The sequence below is a fragment of the Aythya marila genome (assembly GCF_965140915.1).
Source record: "Aythya marila genome assembly, chromosome: Z".
In the NCBI taxonomy this organism is placed as follows: domain Eukaryota; kingdom Metazoa; phylum Chordata; class Aves; order Anseriformes; family Anatidae; genus Aythya; species Aythya marila.
In genome coordinates this window covers 73,015,118-73,029,710 of record NC_139080.1, presented here as the reverse complement: position 1 = coordinate 73,029,710, position 14,593 = coordinate 73,015,118, and the positions used below count along the sequence as shown (strand labels likewise).

The following is a 14,593-nucleotide window of genomic DNA, read 5'->3' as shown; positions in this document are numbered from 1 at the left end:
CTATAATATTGTTCAATAGGATCATTTTTCCCATCCCAACAGGACTGATGAATTTGAACAAGTCAACCAGCTGAGAAACTGACTGTGCCAATTTTGTTATGGCTGAACCTGAAGCATCCCTTCCAGCCCATCCATTACCTGTACTTAATTCCAGATGGTTTGTGCTGGTTAAAGACTAAATAATGGCAAGGTTCAAAACTAAGTATTTTTCTTTCTCCATCATCCCTTAATATACTGACTGACTTAGAGGATCCTTTAAATGATACCATTTTATGTTCTTGCCTGCTTTAGTAATCTCTCTCTTTCCTCCTGTGGAGATTCCATGTTCTTGTCCTCAGCAATCATTTGATTTCGACGTTCCTCAAGCTCATGGAGCTTTTCATACAGCTGCACAGCCTCCTGTTTCACCAGGGAGTGTGCTATTTCCTGTTGGGAGAAACAAAACACCTACTACCGACTTCCAGACTGCAAGAGAACATTGCAGAAATTGTTTTAATTGAATGACACTTAACCATACATTGAAAGTGAAGCTCACTTGTTACAAATGGTACGGAGGCAGTATAAAGAATGAATATAATCTGTAATCTCAAAAATGCATTTTCTGGAACAGAATATCCCAGTCAGCATTTCTTGCTCAATGAGTTCATGCTCAGGCCAACCTTCTGAGTAGATTTACTGCTATTTTATCATTTCTAGGGAAACACAAACAATATACAGTATTCCAAAGGAATAGAAAAATGTCTACAAGTATTCAAAAGTGGTATTTTCTGAAGACATATATGACTGTACGTTTCAGCTTATGAATCCTTGAAGATCCATGAGAGACCCAATGTGAGAAGCTTCTAATTCTAGTAATGTAAAACAGCATATTAGAAGTGTGTGTTTACATGTTTGTGGGAGAAAAAATATCTCAGCTGGTACCACTTTGTGCTTCAAATGACATTGGCATTTGAAACAAGAAAATCATGCTCCCACATTATGTTGAAAAATTAGGTATCACAAATTCTTTAGAAAAATTTGAGTGGTAATTTCACATTTATCTTCGGAGAGTAATTCTAAATCAGTCACACATCACACAAAACATTTGATAACCATATGGCTAACTAAAGCTAGTAAGTTTTGTACTTGGCATCTAACAAAAACATTTTAAACCACAGCTAATTATAAATTATTGGTGGAAAACAGAGAGGTGGCTTTGCTTTCTCATTCTAGAGCACAAACCTACAGCATATGAAAATTTAATGAGAAAAGTATTATTTATTACAGTAGAGTTCAGCAAAAATTGGTACAGAAACAGCTTTTATCATACATACAGCTCTTAGAGACTCCTCCTTCATGTTCAGTGTGTCCAATTCCTGCTGTTGAACAATCAATTCCTAAAGAGGAAAAAAATGCAAAATTTAGATAAAAAATTACTGCATGATTAGATTGCTTTTTAAATTCTTCATTCTAGCATCCAGAAGATGCTGTAAAATATCTCTTCTTAAAAAGAAGGTATCTTCTTAAAAAGAGATATCTCCTAAAAATAGAAAATCTCTTCTTGGTCTTCTTAAAAATTTAAAAATCAAGACTTCTCCAAATAGCTCAGACATAATATCCACTTATTTTCAGAAAACAAATTTTCCAATAAACTCTTATTCCTCTTACTTGCTGTTGGGCAATAACCAAGAATTGCTTTTTACACTTTTTTCTTCTTTTTCTTAACATCAGTACTGAAGGTGGAATTTATCATTTCTGCTTTAGAAATTTAAAGTCAGATTTTAAAATCTGAACTAGTCAGCACAGTTTCAGTCAATAAAGGCACAAATAGGCCCTGACTAGTGATTCAGTTCATCCTTTGACAGCTAGGAAGCACTAGATTTAAAAGATACCTTTCTCTCTGTGTAGACTTTACAGGGAAGTATTCCAAGACCACATGCCTGAACCTAGATGAGGTTATTCTAACCCTAAAGATTTTATTGCTTTTGTTAATATTATAAGTAGCAAAGCCACAAACATTTTAAAAGGCCCAGCTTAATTTTCTCATATATGCAAACATACAAGAAGCACAAAAAATCCCAGCCAGATTCATTTTTAGGCATGGTAAGAAAAATTTCTACTAAAGTGAATGAAAAAACACTGTGATTCTCTTTTCCCTTTTGCTTGCTTTTTACATGTGATCAAACACCTAAGCACTACAGAGGGTTTTAAAATATGCATGTCAATCCCCAAACAAGAAAAGAAAATGATGAAAATAATTTGCTTTTAAGGAATACAAAATCACAAAGTATTTGTTTTCAGTCCATTGTTGTGTTTATTTTTCAGACACTTAAAATTGCTTAAGATACCAGCAAGTTTTTTTATTATATTGCTCAGTTTTCACTTTAATATTTAAATTGTATCTGGAACTAATACGACCAGGTTTAGAAACATTTTATGTTAAGTACTATGAAACAAACCAACCTGGGAGAGTTTTTCATTTGCAGTCTTCATCTCCATATACTTAGCTTGATTTTCCGGAGACATGTCTTTTATGATGTCATCTGCTACGACTTTTTCACGTTCAATATCTTCTTCCACAGCTTGAATTAACTTTTCTGTGCTGTAAAAGGTACAAAATTGTACTATTTTTACTAGTCCATGATTACTTTAAGGACACATTTAAAACTCTGCTATTCCTTCAGCCTCCCTAAAATGATCCTCTAACACAAAAACTTCACAGACTTCAAGAAAACAAGTTACCTACTTGTATCTCCTTGGAGTTGCATTAGCTATATAAACATTCATATTGTGGAATGCAGAAGATAAAGAATTCTTTGCCCTTACTGTACCCATATAGTACTTCCCAACGTGACAACACTGTCTACCTGGATAGTCCTCAAAACTGGCAGAAGTATATTTTTTTCCCTTTTTGCTCTGTATCAGTGAATTCTTAGAATGAGAACAGGCAGTCTGAAATAAAGAACCTGGAGTATAATTTGTGAATGCATGTGAAGAGAACATACTATACAGTTACCAGGACTTGATGGTGCTGGATAATGATGATGAGAAAGCTTTGCTTTACCAATGAATTGCTGGATTCCTTAAGAACAGGATGTGGCTTTGTAGCCTTAAGGAGCGTGGAGCTTTTTATTCATGCTATGGCTAAGCAATTAGCCATTCCTGATGTTCTTGATCAATGACTGTAAACCTGTTAGAAAATCAAGTGACTGCAAGCAGAAAAAAATCTCTACCACCACAACTGCAATAAGCTGCAGCTAGGTGTTTTAGCAGTCAATGAAGGCATAAAGTGTTGTTCTCACTGCTTAACATAGAGTCTACTGGTTTCTGTGAAACTCCTGAAAGCTAGCAAGTCAAGTAATTTGAGAGCATAGCTGAAGATAAAGGAAATGAACTAAAAGTCCTGAGACACTGAACAATAAGTCCTTTTCCTCAAAAGGCTTTCCTTTACGGTTCTTAAAATACCGTTTACACTGCTAGCTTTCAGAATGCCTCCTGCAAAATTAGCTCCATTTTTCTCCAGTTTTCATTAACGCTTCCTGAGTTGCAAGACACCAAAAATTTAAAATTGTGTGACTGATGCTACTAGATCCATGACAGCAGGCAAGAATGCCCTCAGGCTTCAAAGACAATGCGAAATAATGGAACTGCTCAAGGACAACCTTGGGATAAAAGAATAATGAACATTTCATTGAAGCATGTACAGTTGATGTTGGAGTGGACCTCTGATGGTCGGCTTGTGCAGCGCCATTACGCAAAGCACAATCACATAGAACAGATTGTCAGTGTCTTGTTCAGGCAGCTTTTGGTTACATTGAATAACGTAGACTCCACAACTTGTCTGGGAAACGTTTCAAAGTATGGCCACCTTTACCATAGAAGAGTTTTTTTCTGCTTAAATGAAATATCCTGTACTTCAATTTATGCTTACTGACTCTTATCCTGCCCTTGGGCATCACTGAGAAGAGACCGGCTCCATCTTCTTTATTGTGGCGTATCTGATAAGATACCCCCTAACCCTTCCATCAAACAATTCCACCTCTCTCAGCCATTTCTCAGAGTTTCCACCATTTCTGAGGATTGCTGAGGAAAGATTTAGAAGTGTAACCAATCTTGTAACTGACTTCAGGAAAGACCTATAATCTCCAGAAATCTGATGAGGTTAAGTACAAATTGTCAGGATAACCACCTGTGTTGCAAGGAGTTTTGGAACCTGACGATGACGAAGCAAGTGGAAGTGATGATCTCCCACAACCCATGGAAAATTTGCAGTGCAGTGGGACTTGATGTATTGGATGGTTTTAACATGAAGGTAAATGGAACAGCTTCCTGAAAGTAACTATAGTTTGTTCAAACCTCGTCCAAAGAATGAGGCCCTTTCTGCAAGTACACCAGTATATGAATGGATTATTATGCTATGCTTGGGAAAGGTGTAATTTGCTAAGTGAAGCATGCTTTTAAACTATGCAAGTAGTTTGATCCAAGATTCTCTGGAAGGCATGGAACTAGAATTGGCAGGGAGCTTTCATGTGTCTTTGTTATTGGAGGCTCCTCATGCCTTACCCTGGGCCTGTGAAAACTGTTGCAAGGTCCCTGCAGTGACAATTTCTCACAAATCAAGCCCAACTGAAGGCATGGCTGAATGAAAAAAGAAAAATTCCAAGGAAGAATTCAAGAAAAACTGAAGGTTGCTAATTTCCAGAACAAATGCCCACACCAGATGCAACTCCTCTGGAGAGACTGATCATAGTTAGTACTGATCATAGGGAACTTGTCTCTACGTACAAACAAGGTGGATTTTCCTGGAGATCACTGGGGCATTCATAGAGAAAGAGAAGAATACAGCTTGATATATTCCCCCAGTGTTCCAAAACAGCATCTGGAAGCAGCTGTCACTGTTGAGGGCAGTGGCATCTCCATGCTCTACTGAGTTTTTCTCATCTATGTCTGAGACTGCAAGTATGCCTGATAGAATATGGAAAGAGTCTACTTTTCTAGCCTCATTGATGTAAAAGTAGGTGCAGACACATAACAGAGTAGTGTCTTTACCTGCAGCAAGTCTCTATTTTTAATGTGATGTGGACTTCTGGCTAGATAGCTAGATCAGTATCTTCATGAGACTAGAAATGACAGATTTAGCTGTGATGCACCATCTCTGATAAGCAGTGTTTTGACAAAAAATTAAAGCTCGGTGCTTTTCTAGGAGGACTAAAGCTATCAGCAATGGCTGTAACAGGAGGATAGTTCATTACCATAGCCAGTGCAACACTTGAAGATTACTGGGGAAGCTGAACCAAGGTTGAGCCTTGGAAGTCACAGAACTTTCTGAGATATTAAGCAAAAATCAAAGTGGCAGTAACATTAAAGACAGATACTGAAGTAGAAAGGTTTCTACTCAGACCCATATCTGAGAGGAACGGAGAATAAGAGGAAGGTGAATCCTTCTGTAGATTCATGCTGTGCATTGGGTAGAGTGAAGTTGAGAGAATGAGCATCATCAGAAGAAAAAAAATAGTGGACATAGTGTTAGTGTATCAATATAATCCCTTTGTCAAACTGCATAAAGACATGCACTCAGATGCATGTCTCAAAAGCAAAATACTTTTTTTTTACTCAAAAGCAAATACTTTTTTTTTTTTTTTTTCCTTTTTTAGGATTTGTTCCTGAAATATAGCACATACAACAGATGTCTTTAAATGCTTGCAATCCTTTGTAAATAATGAGCTTTATTTTTAATGTACCCCATAGCTTTTCTTATGCTAAGGTCTCTACTTTCTTTTCTAAGATCTCTACTACAGATCTTTACTAGAGATCTACTAAAGATCTACGAGAGATCTCTACTAGAGATCTTTACTTCAGCATGCAAATCTCACGAAATTTTCTTCATTTGAAGATAGGTCTTATAAAAAAAAATAAAAAATCAAGTCTTTATCTGTCTCCAACATTTCTTTAACTGACAATGTAACACAGCTTGCTTCTAAATACTCTGTGGCATTTTAACTCAGTGCTTCCTATGTGATCTGGAACTTGACACTTGGGCATACTTCCATTACTCTTCCCCATTGGCTGCGGAACCAATTAAATCTGAGATGATTATATGGAATTGCTCAACCTAGTCAATCGTTTGCTAAAGATGTTCTAGCTTCCTTATTTTTTTTACACTGCCTGCTTATTCATTAGGTACAAAGGTTGGACAAAAACGAAGTGCTGTTACATGATATTATTTCTTGTCAGTGCACTGAAACGTGTTCATGCTGCCTCTAAGAAGCAACAGAAAGGTAAGACACTTGGCACACCTTTTTCAAAATGTAGGCAAAGATTTATTAGTATAACTTTTCTGCTAGACTGGAAACAAATATATCTCGAGATATGTTAAAAGTTCAGGAATTACTGTGAACCTTCAACATGCAAAGCAAGTAAATTGTGCTTCAGTTAAAAGCCAGGGAACAGTCCGATTGTTTTCTGGAAACCAGAGTACTTGATTATACAAACCCCATTACCTCTCCAGATACGCCATTTTTATTTATTTTTTTTTTTACAAATGCAATAAAAGCAACAGAAGTTACATTATTATTAAATGGTAAAAGTTTCAAAAAATCTCTGAGAAAAACCTTTTAAAGAAACACTTCTGAGTTGAAATGACAAATGTCAAAGTATTATCAATGCATTGCCAGGTTCAGTTTCTTTCCAAAAATTTAAGCAGCAATTCTTAAAATCTGGTTTTACTAAAAAGATATAGTGCAATTAAAATTACAGATGCTTTCCTGTTTTTCTATTGACTACTTGGGTTCCCCCACATACAATGCAATAAATCAACATTGTAAGAACAACCCTAATTTTTCAACAGTAGTAAAGTAAAAAAGAAGAAACTCTGTTTTTGACTTAGACATTTGTGCAGTACTTTTTTAGACAGAAAACAGATTTTTCCAGTTAACGGCATCCCTGTTACTCGACTGTGCTAATTCTTCCTTTGAACTTCTGGAAAAAAAAAATATATCTTTCATTTTTAATTTGACTGTTATTAACTTACAGACTGAGCAACTTTAAAAAAAATCTTAGTGTATTTTCCCACTCTCCTAATGACAGCATGTTTTTTCTGAAACCTGCAAACTAAAATACTGCTATTAATCTGTATTTCTAGATAGCATGGTTAAGGTCTGCTCTGTTTCTGAACATCTTGGAAGAGGTATCTCAGAAGTCCAAGTGTGTCACAAGTTCCAACTCTTACCATATTTGATATTGGGAGTTCACAAACTGCCACTAGCAATATGCAAATTGTCTCAAAAAATCACGCAGCCACCAATACTATTACCGACAAGAACAGTACCTAATACAGGAACTTAATACCACTGAGGCTAGCACCCCTTGCCCCTGATAATGTCCTTTTTTGTTTAATGTAAATTTCCAATAGCACTAAACCTACACAATGGATCAGAGTAGTAGATCAGGATACAAACAACCTCTTTCCAGGAAGTTATAAAGTTTCTGATTCACTGAGGTGAATAAGGTCAGTCTGTAGAGATACAAATGCATAGAAGCAAACAGATTTTTTTTCTTTTATCTAACTGGCTATCTATATTTAGCATTGTTCCTTGTTGGTACAATTGAGCTTCGTTATGTAATTCTGTACCCAATCCCTTTTCTGTTAAATTCACTGAATGCTGCTCAAACTACAATAATCACTTTGAACACTTTATCTTTTTTGCCTTTTTTAATCTGGAAGATCGCAATCTAGGAATGAGATATTGAGGTTCGTTTAGTATACTGCCTTTTCTCTGTGAGACTTCAGAGGCTTAAGCAAAGTGGAAAAATGTTACAAAAGGAATAATCTACCTTTTGCATAACATTTAATTCATATCTGGCATAAACATGGATCAGTTTAACATCTGAAAGACAAGATGTAGATCTTGCAAATAATGCCTGATTTCTTTCAGAGAAGTTAATATTGTAGTCAATACCATTTGTCAAAAAATCTTTCCTGACTCTCAGAAAACAAGGTACAAACCCATACAAAAACACCAGCACAAGAGACTGAACTGTGCTTACTTAGTTCCAAAGATCAGAGCAAACACTACACCTTCGTAGCACAGAGGTACATTGCTTATTTAATATATTATAGTATGGATAACAAAGAGATTAGAAGACCATCCTACTCATTAAATGTTCACAAAACCTGTGACTTCACTTAAGAATATATGAGATACCTGGCCAAATAAACCAACAATCTAGTACAGCATTCTGCCTCTAACAGTGGCAAGAAAATAGGGACAGTAACCAAGCCCAGACACTTTTCTCAGATGATTCATATCATAGACTTCCAGTACACATAACTGCTTTAACAGGGTATTAATGTGTATACCTCTGCCTATGGCTATTTGCCATATGGATATTTGTGAAATTCATCTACTAACTTGTCTACTCAATCCATTTGCTATCTTCTGATACTGTCCACGGGATTTTAGGTTTGTCTTGATTCAGTGAAAGCTCAATGCATTACGGCTGATAACATGATTTTTCTCTTAACTTTACATTTCATGATATCTATGTAGAACAATTTTTTTTTAAACCTTATCATGGAAATAATTTTATTTATTAATTTGCTAAACTGCTGATACAGAAGACACTGGTACTCAATATTTTAAAGTGTTATTTGCTTATTGCTAGGCTATGAACATGAAGTTCTCTTGTCTCATGATCTGGGCTGGAACACTGTTTTTGAATCCAGTCACTGCTGACTGCAATATTACATCTCAAACTGTAAGTTCCATGTGCATGTAAATTACCCTTATTTTTGAGATACAGTAGAAATTAAAGACTTTTAAAAGCCTGCAAACATGACATTCCTGAGTATAGAAGCAGACAGAGATAAAATGACACATTTTCCTGTGAAAAGGGAATTTGCTGCTACCAATCATTCTAAGCAGGGGAGTAACACTGAAACATATTTGAGATGGTATTGTATTTCAGTCAAATCCCCGCAGATAACAGGAGTGCCTCCTTTATATCTGCACCATTTTGCAATAGGCCTAAATCACAACAGCTATTTGGACAAGGCCAACCACTTGCTGAGAGATTGTTTTGAGAGATTTTTTTGAGTTAGCACTTGCCCAAGTCAGGTCCAAACGTGTACAAGATATTTTGAAATATTCTTTTAGAGAATAGTTTAATGGATTTTGTATTTATATATAGGGGGATTAAGAGTCTGGCAAAAAAATGTTATTGAACTGTTTGCTCTTACTGTCTACTGGTCCAGTACTGTATTTACTGTTTGTTCATCGCTGGGACAAACATGAAGAAAAAAAGTATATGCAGACACTACACCTAATTTGTTTTAAAATAAGCTACCTAGACTCAGCCTGATAACAGCAGTAACGACTTGAGCATAGGCTACTCCTCTAGCAAGCGGAACAATAAACCAACCTGTTTTCAGTGCTTAGAATCTCCTTTAAAGCAAGTTTAATTACCTTGACAACAAACTGTAAGCTGCAGTGATGCATACATAAACCTATATGGAAATCTAATCTTTTCAGAAAAGAAAAATGTTTCCAGTTATTAAGAATATAAACACTCTCAAACCTGAAAAGTCTACAGCTATGCTAAACTTCAACTCAGAAAACCGAAATGAATTTAAATGCCACATTTATAATTAAATATGTAGTCAATCTGGTTGAAGGTCTGCTCCAAAGATGTTTTCAATAGCAAACACAGCTACTTTAAAGCAAATCAATCCGTTTGAAAAAACACACATAAATTAATAGTCAGGCTTGAGTCCATTTTCTCTATGACAACTTCACTTGGTGGCTTCTCTATTTTGTGGCAAAGGAATCCTTTTCCTACCCTGTTAGACTTCACCTTAGAATACCAAAACAGACAACGCTATTATCTCCAAAACAGCATGTCGGACATACATAATATTCTGGATATTATTCACATAAGCATTGCAACTATAACAGAGTTTAAACACTAAGTTTCTTGGCACTTCAGGTCTCTACACACTAGGATGATTCATTACCCTGTGTCACTAATCGACAAACATATTAAGAACATCATAAACAAAAAGGCAGGAAGGCCAGCAGAATTTTTCTTGTAAAGGGCTGACGTTAAATAGATTTTTTTATTCCCTTAAAAATCATCACTGGGACTCCATCACAAGATGTCCTTACACTATTTTAATTGTTGACATTCTCTTTTTTTCAACAGGTCATTTGTGAGGAGTCTGGAAAGAACCTCTCTCATATCCCCACTGATCTTTTGCCAAATGTTACTACATTAAGCCTCAAAAATAATAAAATCACTTTAAAAGACAATGGCAAAGATATTCTTCAGAGGCTTACTAACCTCACTGAACTTTATCTGAATGAAAACATGATTACCGTACTGTGTAATAACAGCTTCTACAGTTTGACAAAACTTATAATTCTGGATATCAGCAACAATCTTATTAGCATAGTTCATCCAGCAGCATTTGCAGGACTAAATCGACTGTCAGTTTTGAATCTGTCCTATAACAGGATTACTCAATTAGATTCAGATGTATTTTCTTCTCTAAAAAGTCTCAAAGTTTTGAATCTACAAAATAACTTTTTGAAATCTTTTCATATAAAATCATCTTTTAAATTGGCTACAATTACCTTAGCTGGAAACCCATGGAACTGCTCCTGTGACCTCCTTGATTTACAGATATGTCTAACTGCTTCCAATGTGACAATGGGTAAGTTCTGCTAAGAGCAGCATTTCATATCTGTTTGCATCTTATCTTAGCTTTTCCTGATGTGAATAATATCCACCACATATTATGTATTTTTCAGTAATAAATTAGTTATCAGTGATTTTTTTTTAGATAAAACTGTCAATTAACGGTATCTAATAGACTCTCCATTGCTCATTCACAGAAAATGAAAACAACACTACATGCACATTCCCCAAAACAAAGGAAAAATTGTCCATCAGGGCTGCAACTATACAACTAGCTGACTGTGAAACTGAAAAAGCTTCTTTAGAAACCAGTATAACTTCCAATTCTGCCATTAAGCGCAGAAGCACAGCCTTCCTAGCAGCTCCAACTCCAAACATCACCACTGAAAACAACGGAACACATGCAGGTAATACCATGACGCTTCCCTTTACTGCTTGCAATGTTTTATTTGCTGATCCATGATTTCATATGCTTTTGCATATGTACTGTAATTCTTCCGTAAAAGTCACAGCTATGGAACAAGTGTACTTTTAGATTTTGTTAGACCATGTAACATGCTGCAGTGAATGTTATGCTCTACTAAGTAACGCTGCAAAACAGATAAACCACACCTTAAACGACACTAAAAACAAAGGTGTGAAAATTTCTAGGGCTTGAAATTCAGATAATTCTCCAGATGTCTGCATAAAAATAAATAAATAATTAATTATTCCAAACTAACTGCTCACAAGATGTAGTCTTCTTAAAAAGTAAAAGATTGAGTGTATTAATTTTTGTCCAGCTCTCAACTGTGTTCAGTGTAAGGGACACAGCTGTGCATATCCCATATTCTTTTAAAAATTCAGTAATAGCCTCCTTACATTATTTTTTGATGCCAATTCCAACATTATTTGGTAAGATTCTACGTTTCCTTCTGGTAAAAATCAAATTTCTCTTTTTCTTCCATCCGAATTAATGTTCTCCACTTTCCCATAACGAAATACTCCAATTCCTGCTGTTGGCTAAAGCAGGAATATCCATCTTCTGGTTCACACACAAATCGTAAGCCACCACTGCCACTGACTTCATTTACTGTAGCCAGCACCTACAGTGTATTGTGTGACAGCACACAAAGCCAACTTGTATATAAAGACTACTGGTACCTACAGTCTATTGAAATTTACAAGAAATAAATAATACATAAATAAATACATAATAAATACATAATACATAAAGGAAATGTAACTGAAAGGATTACAAACAAACAATGTGGTATTTCAGGATGCAGACATCACCACCATGTAGAAATTTAAGCCTGGGAAATAGAATTTAATGTCAATTACTGATTTTTATTTTTTCCATTCTCAAAGCCAGCCCTGGAATTATTTTTGAAAAAGAAAAAAAAAAAAAAAGAATTTTATTTTATCTACACCTCCAGAACATCAGATGACTTTTAAACAATTGTTTAATTTTAGTAAATATGCATGGTGGGTTTACATTGCTATCAAATGTGAGATGTATGTGCCTTTTTGATTTTTTTTTCTCCTATCTGTTTTCAAGAGCTTCCACTCCTTGGCAAAAGTTGGACCTTCCTCGTGGGAGTCCTAGGGTTTGTCCTAAGCACTACATTCCTGATTTTTATGGCCATAAAATGCCCAACATGGTATCACTATTTGATCAGCTACAGTCACCGTCGTCTGGAAGAAAACGACCCAGAGATAACTGAACAGGAGTTCTCAGCTGACATGAATTCTTTTCCTGCAGTATCAGATACAAGCAATGAAGATCCCATAGTAATATTTGAGAAAACTACTGAATTTGAGCACGGCGAAGATGGATTTATTGAGGATAAATACATAGATTCATATATAACTGAGGAGAGCTGATATCCTACATGGTGGATGATGACTGACTTTTCAAAACTGTAGTATACTTGCTCCATTTACTTAGCCTTCCATGTTATGCTACTTAGGTACAACACAAATGGAACCTAAGCAGTCCATCTCCTTTCATCTCATCAAGTCTGAAACAAGCTATTGCTTCATGAATCATGAAATAAGTATTTCAAAACATGAAAGATCACTGATCATGTTACTATTTACTGGGGATAAAAAGCATACTGTACACTGCTTAACATGACCAAATCTTTAAAAAGCAGCTTGTGAAGCTGCCGTAATTACTGATGTTCAAGAGGCAAAGAAGCCAGAGATGAAAAAATATTTATTTAAAGCACTGAAGAAGCAGACCACAGTCAGACTGGGGACTGAATCTGAATCAACAATGTCAAAGCTCAGTAGTTTATTAGTCAAAATGAGTATCTATCAGAGAATAGAGTTTTGTTTTTTTTTTTTCTTTTTTTTAAACCTGAATTAGCAGAGTAACAAAGACTGATTTCTCCACTCCCTTAAATGTGTCTACACACAGTAAAATGATAAATATCATTACTGCATATAGAATCATAGAATCACTAAGGTTGGAAAAGATCATCTGGTCCAACCATGCTGCTAGCACCAGTATTATCCACCAAACCATGCCTTTATGCCTTAGTTTGATACTGAACCAAGTCTCTTCTCTGCACATTTTGTTAACAATTAAAAATGCATTTAGGGGTAGAACAGACATATTTACAACCTATTGAAAACCACAGGATTAGTGAAAAGTGCATATTAAATGGAAAATTGGTATTTCAGAAGTATTTATTTACGCATAAAATGTTATTGTTCTTTCTGGCGCCCGGTAGGACCAGACCTACTTCTTACATCTGCTGTCCCTAAATTAAACATCTCAAACTCACCCTCTCAGCTTATCAGTACACAATCCGTTTTCATGGCTTTCAAACTCTCACTACAAGCATCTCGCTGATTTCATCTTCCTTTCCACACATCCTGACTTTACCAGACAGGAATCTTAGTTCTAGCCCCCACTTCTGCTTATTTTCTCCACTCTGCTACTGAAACATAAGCTCCAAAATCCGGGACCTTAAAAGTAAGTCCTCACAAGCCAGAAGACTTCACTGCCACCTAGCTCCTCCTGGATGAAATAGTAAGTATCTCCACAGATACTCAGAATAGTTTACTCAGAATAGTTTAAAGTTACTCAGAATAGTTTACAGCTTCATCCTGATACTGGTACAGGATCTTGACATTGTTTGGGGATGTCTCTTGTTGTATGGATTGTACTGTTAACAATTTCTTAATTAGATAACCTCTCAATTTTACCAAGTTCCTGTATGATTTTAACAGCTTTTGAGAAGCATATACTTTATGTACTTACGCTTGTCTTTCGGTGAAAATTTTATCCACACTCTGAGCGTCTCGGTCATTCTGAACCTTTAACTTTAAAAAAAAAAAAAGTATTTTGATATAATACGTAATAAAAAAATAGTTATACACAAGGGCAAAGTTTCCTTTAAAGTATCAAGAAGCTGCTAAGGATGCAATACAGAAAGGAGCAGCAGATGTCTCCTGCTCCAGAGATGTTCCCAGGCTGTACTGAAGAAACAGCTTCTAAAATTGCAGTCTTCCACTGGAAACCTAAGGAAGTAAGAAGACATCTCTCTCTCTGTTTGAAAAATAAATGCTATCAAGTTTGTAACAAATCAGTTCAGTCAGTATTACTACCTATTAGCAATTAACTGCTTAAGCCTACAGACAGAATGCAAATATAATACTTTAAAGAGCATTCTTTATGATGCGGATTATGAGACTTTATTTTTCAATAAAATGTGGAGAAAAATAAATGGCCAAGAAATACTCAGGTGGTTTTTCAAGCTACCAAACTAACCTGTTCTAAGACTAGCTGCTTTTGCTAAAGGACAAAGTGATCACAAGAAATGGAAAGTGCTTAATATGTCTATAGCCTTAATACTTGCATGAAATCTCTCACTATCTTAGAAAATAAAGAAAATTAAAGAAGAACAAAGCTGATTGATTTTGTGGT

The 14,593-nt window shown here is 35.6% G+C and overlaps 2 protein-coding genes across 3 annotated transcripts in view; one reads left to right on the top strand and one right to left on the bottom strand.

The window, feature by feature from the left end:
* IFT74 (intraflagellar transport 74) overlaps positions 1-14,593 on the bottom strand; it is a 42,258-nt gene that overhangs the window by 23,339 nt on the left and 4,326 nt on the right. For both annotated transcript variants that reach the window (XM_082782916.1, XM_082782915.1), the window contains exons 7-10: positions 13,928-13,989; positions 2,443-2,581; positions 1,314-1,376; positions 283-426 (exon numbers count right to left, since the gene is read on the bottom strand). In XM_082782916.1, coding sequence (XP_082639042.1) covers positions 283-426; positions 1,314-1,376; positions 2,443-2,581; positions 13,928-13,989 — 408 coding nt within the window. The remainder of the gene's footprint in view (positions 1-282; positions 427-1,313; positions 1,377-2,442; positions 2,582-13,927; positions 13,990-14,593) is intronic.
* On the top strand, positions 6,224-14,541 carry LRRC19 (leucine rich repeat containing 19). Its single transcript, XM_082782917.1, has 5 exons — positions 6,224-6,257; positions 8,644-8,736; positions 10,180-10,690; positions 10,872-11,081; positions 12,215-14,541. Exons 1-5 carry the CDS (start codon positions 6,231-6,233, stop codon positions 12,538-12,540), a joined length of 1,167 nt encoding a protein of 388 aa, XP_082639043.1. The 5' UTR covers positions 6,224-6,230; the 3' UTR covers positions 12,541-14,541.

Bases quoted from the DNA above. Each gene is read 5' to 3' on its own strand.
- LRRC19 (XM_082782917.1), top strand. From the start codon at position 6,231: ATGCTGCCTCTAAGAAGCAACAGAAAG. The intron at 8,737-10,179 runs GTAAGTTCCATG...TTTTTTCAACAG, and splicing joins GCAATATTACATCTCAAACT to GTCATTTGTGAGGAGTCTGG. The intron at 10,691-10,871 runs GTAAGTTCTGCT...GCTCATTCACAG, and splicing joins TGCTTCCAATGTGACAATGG to AAAATGAAAACAACACTACA.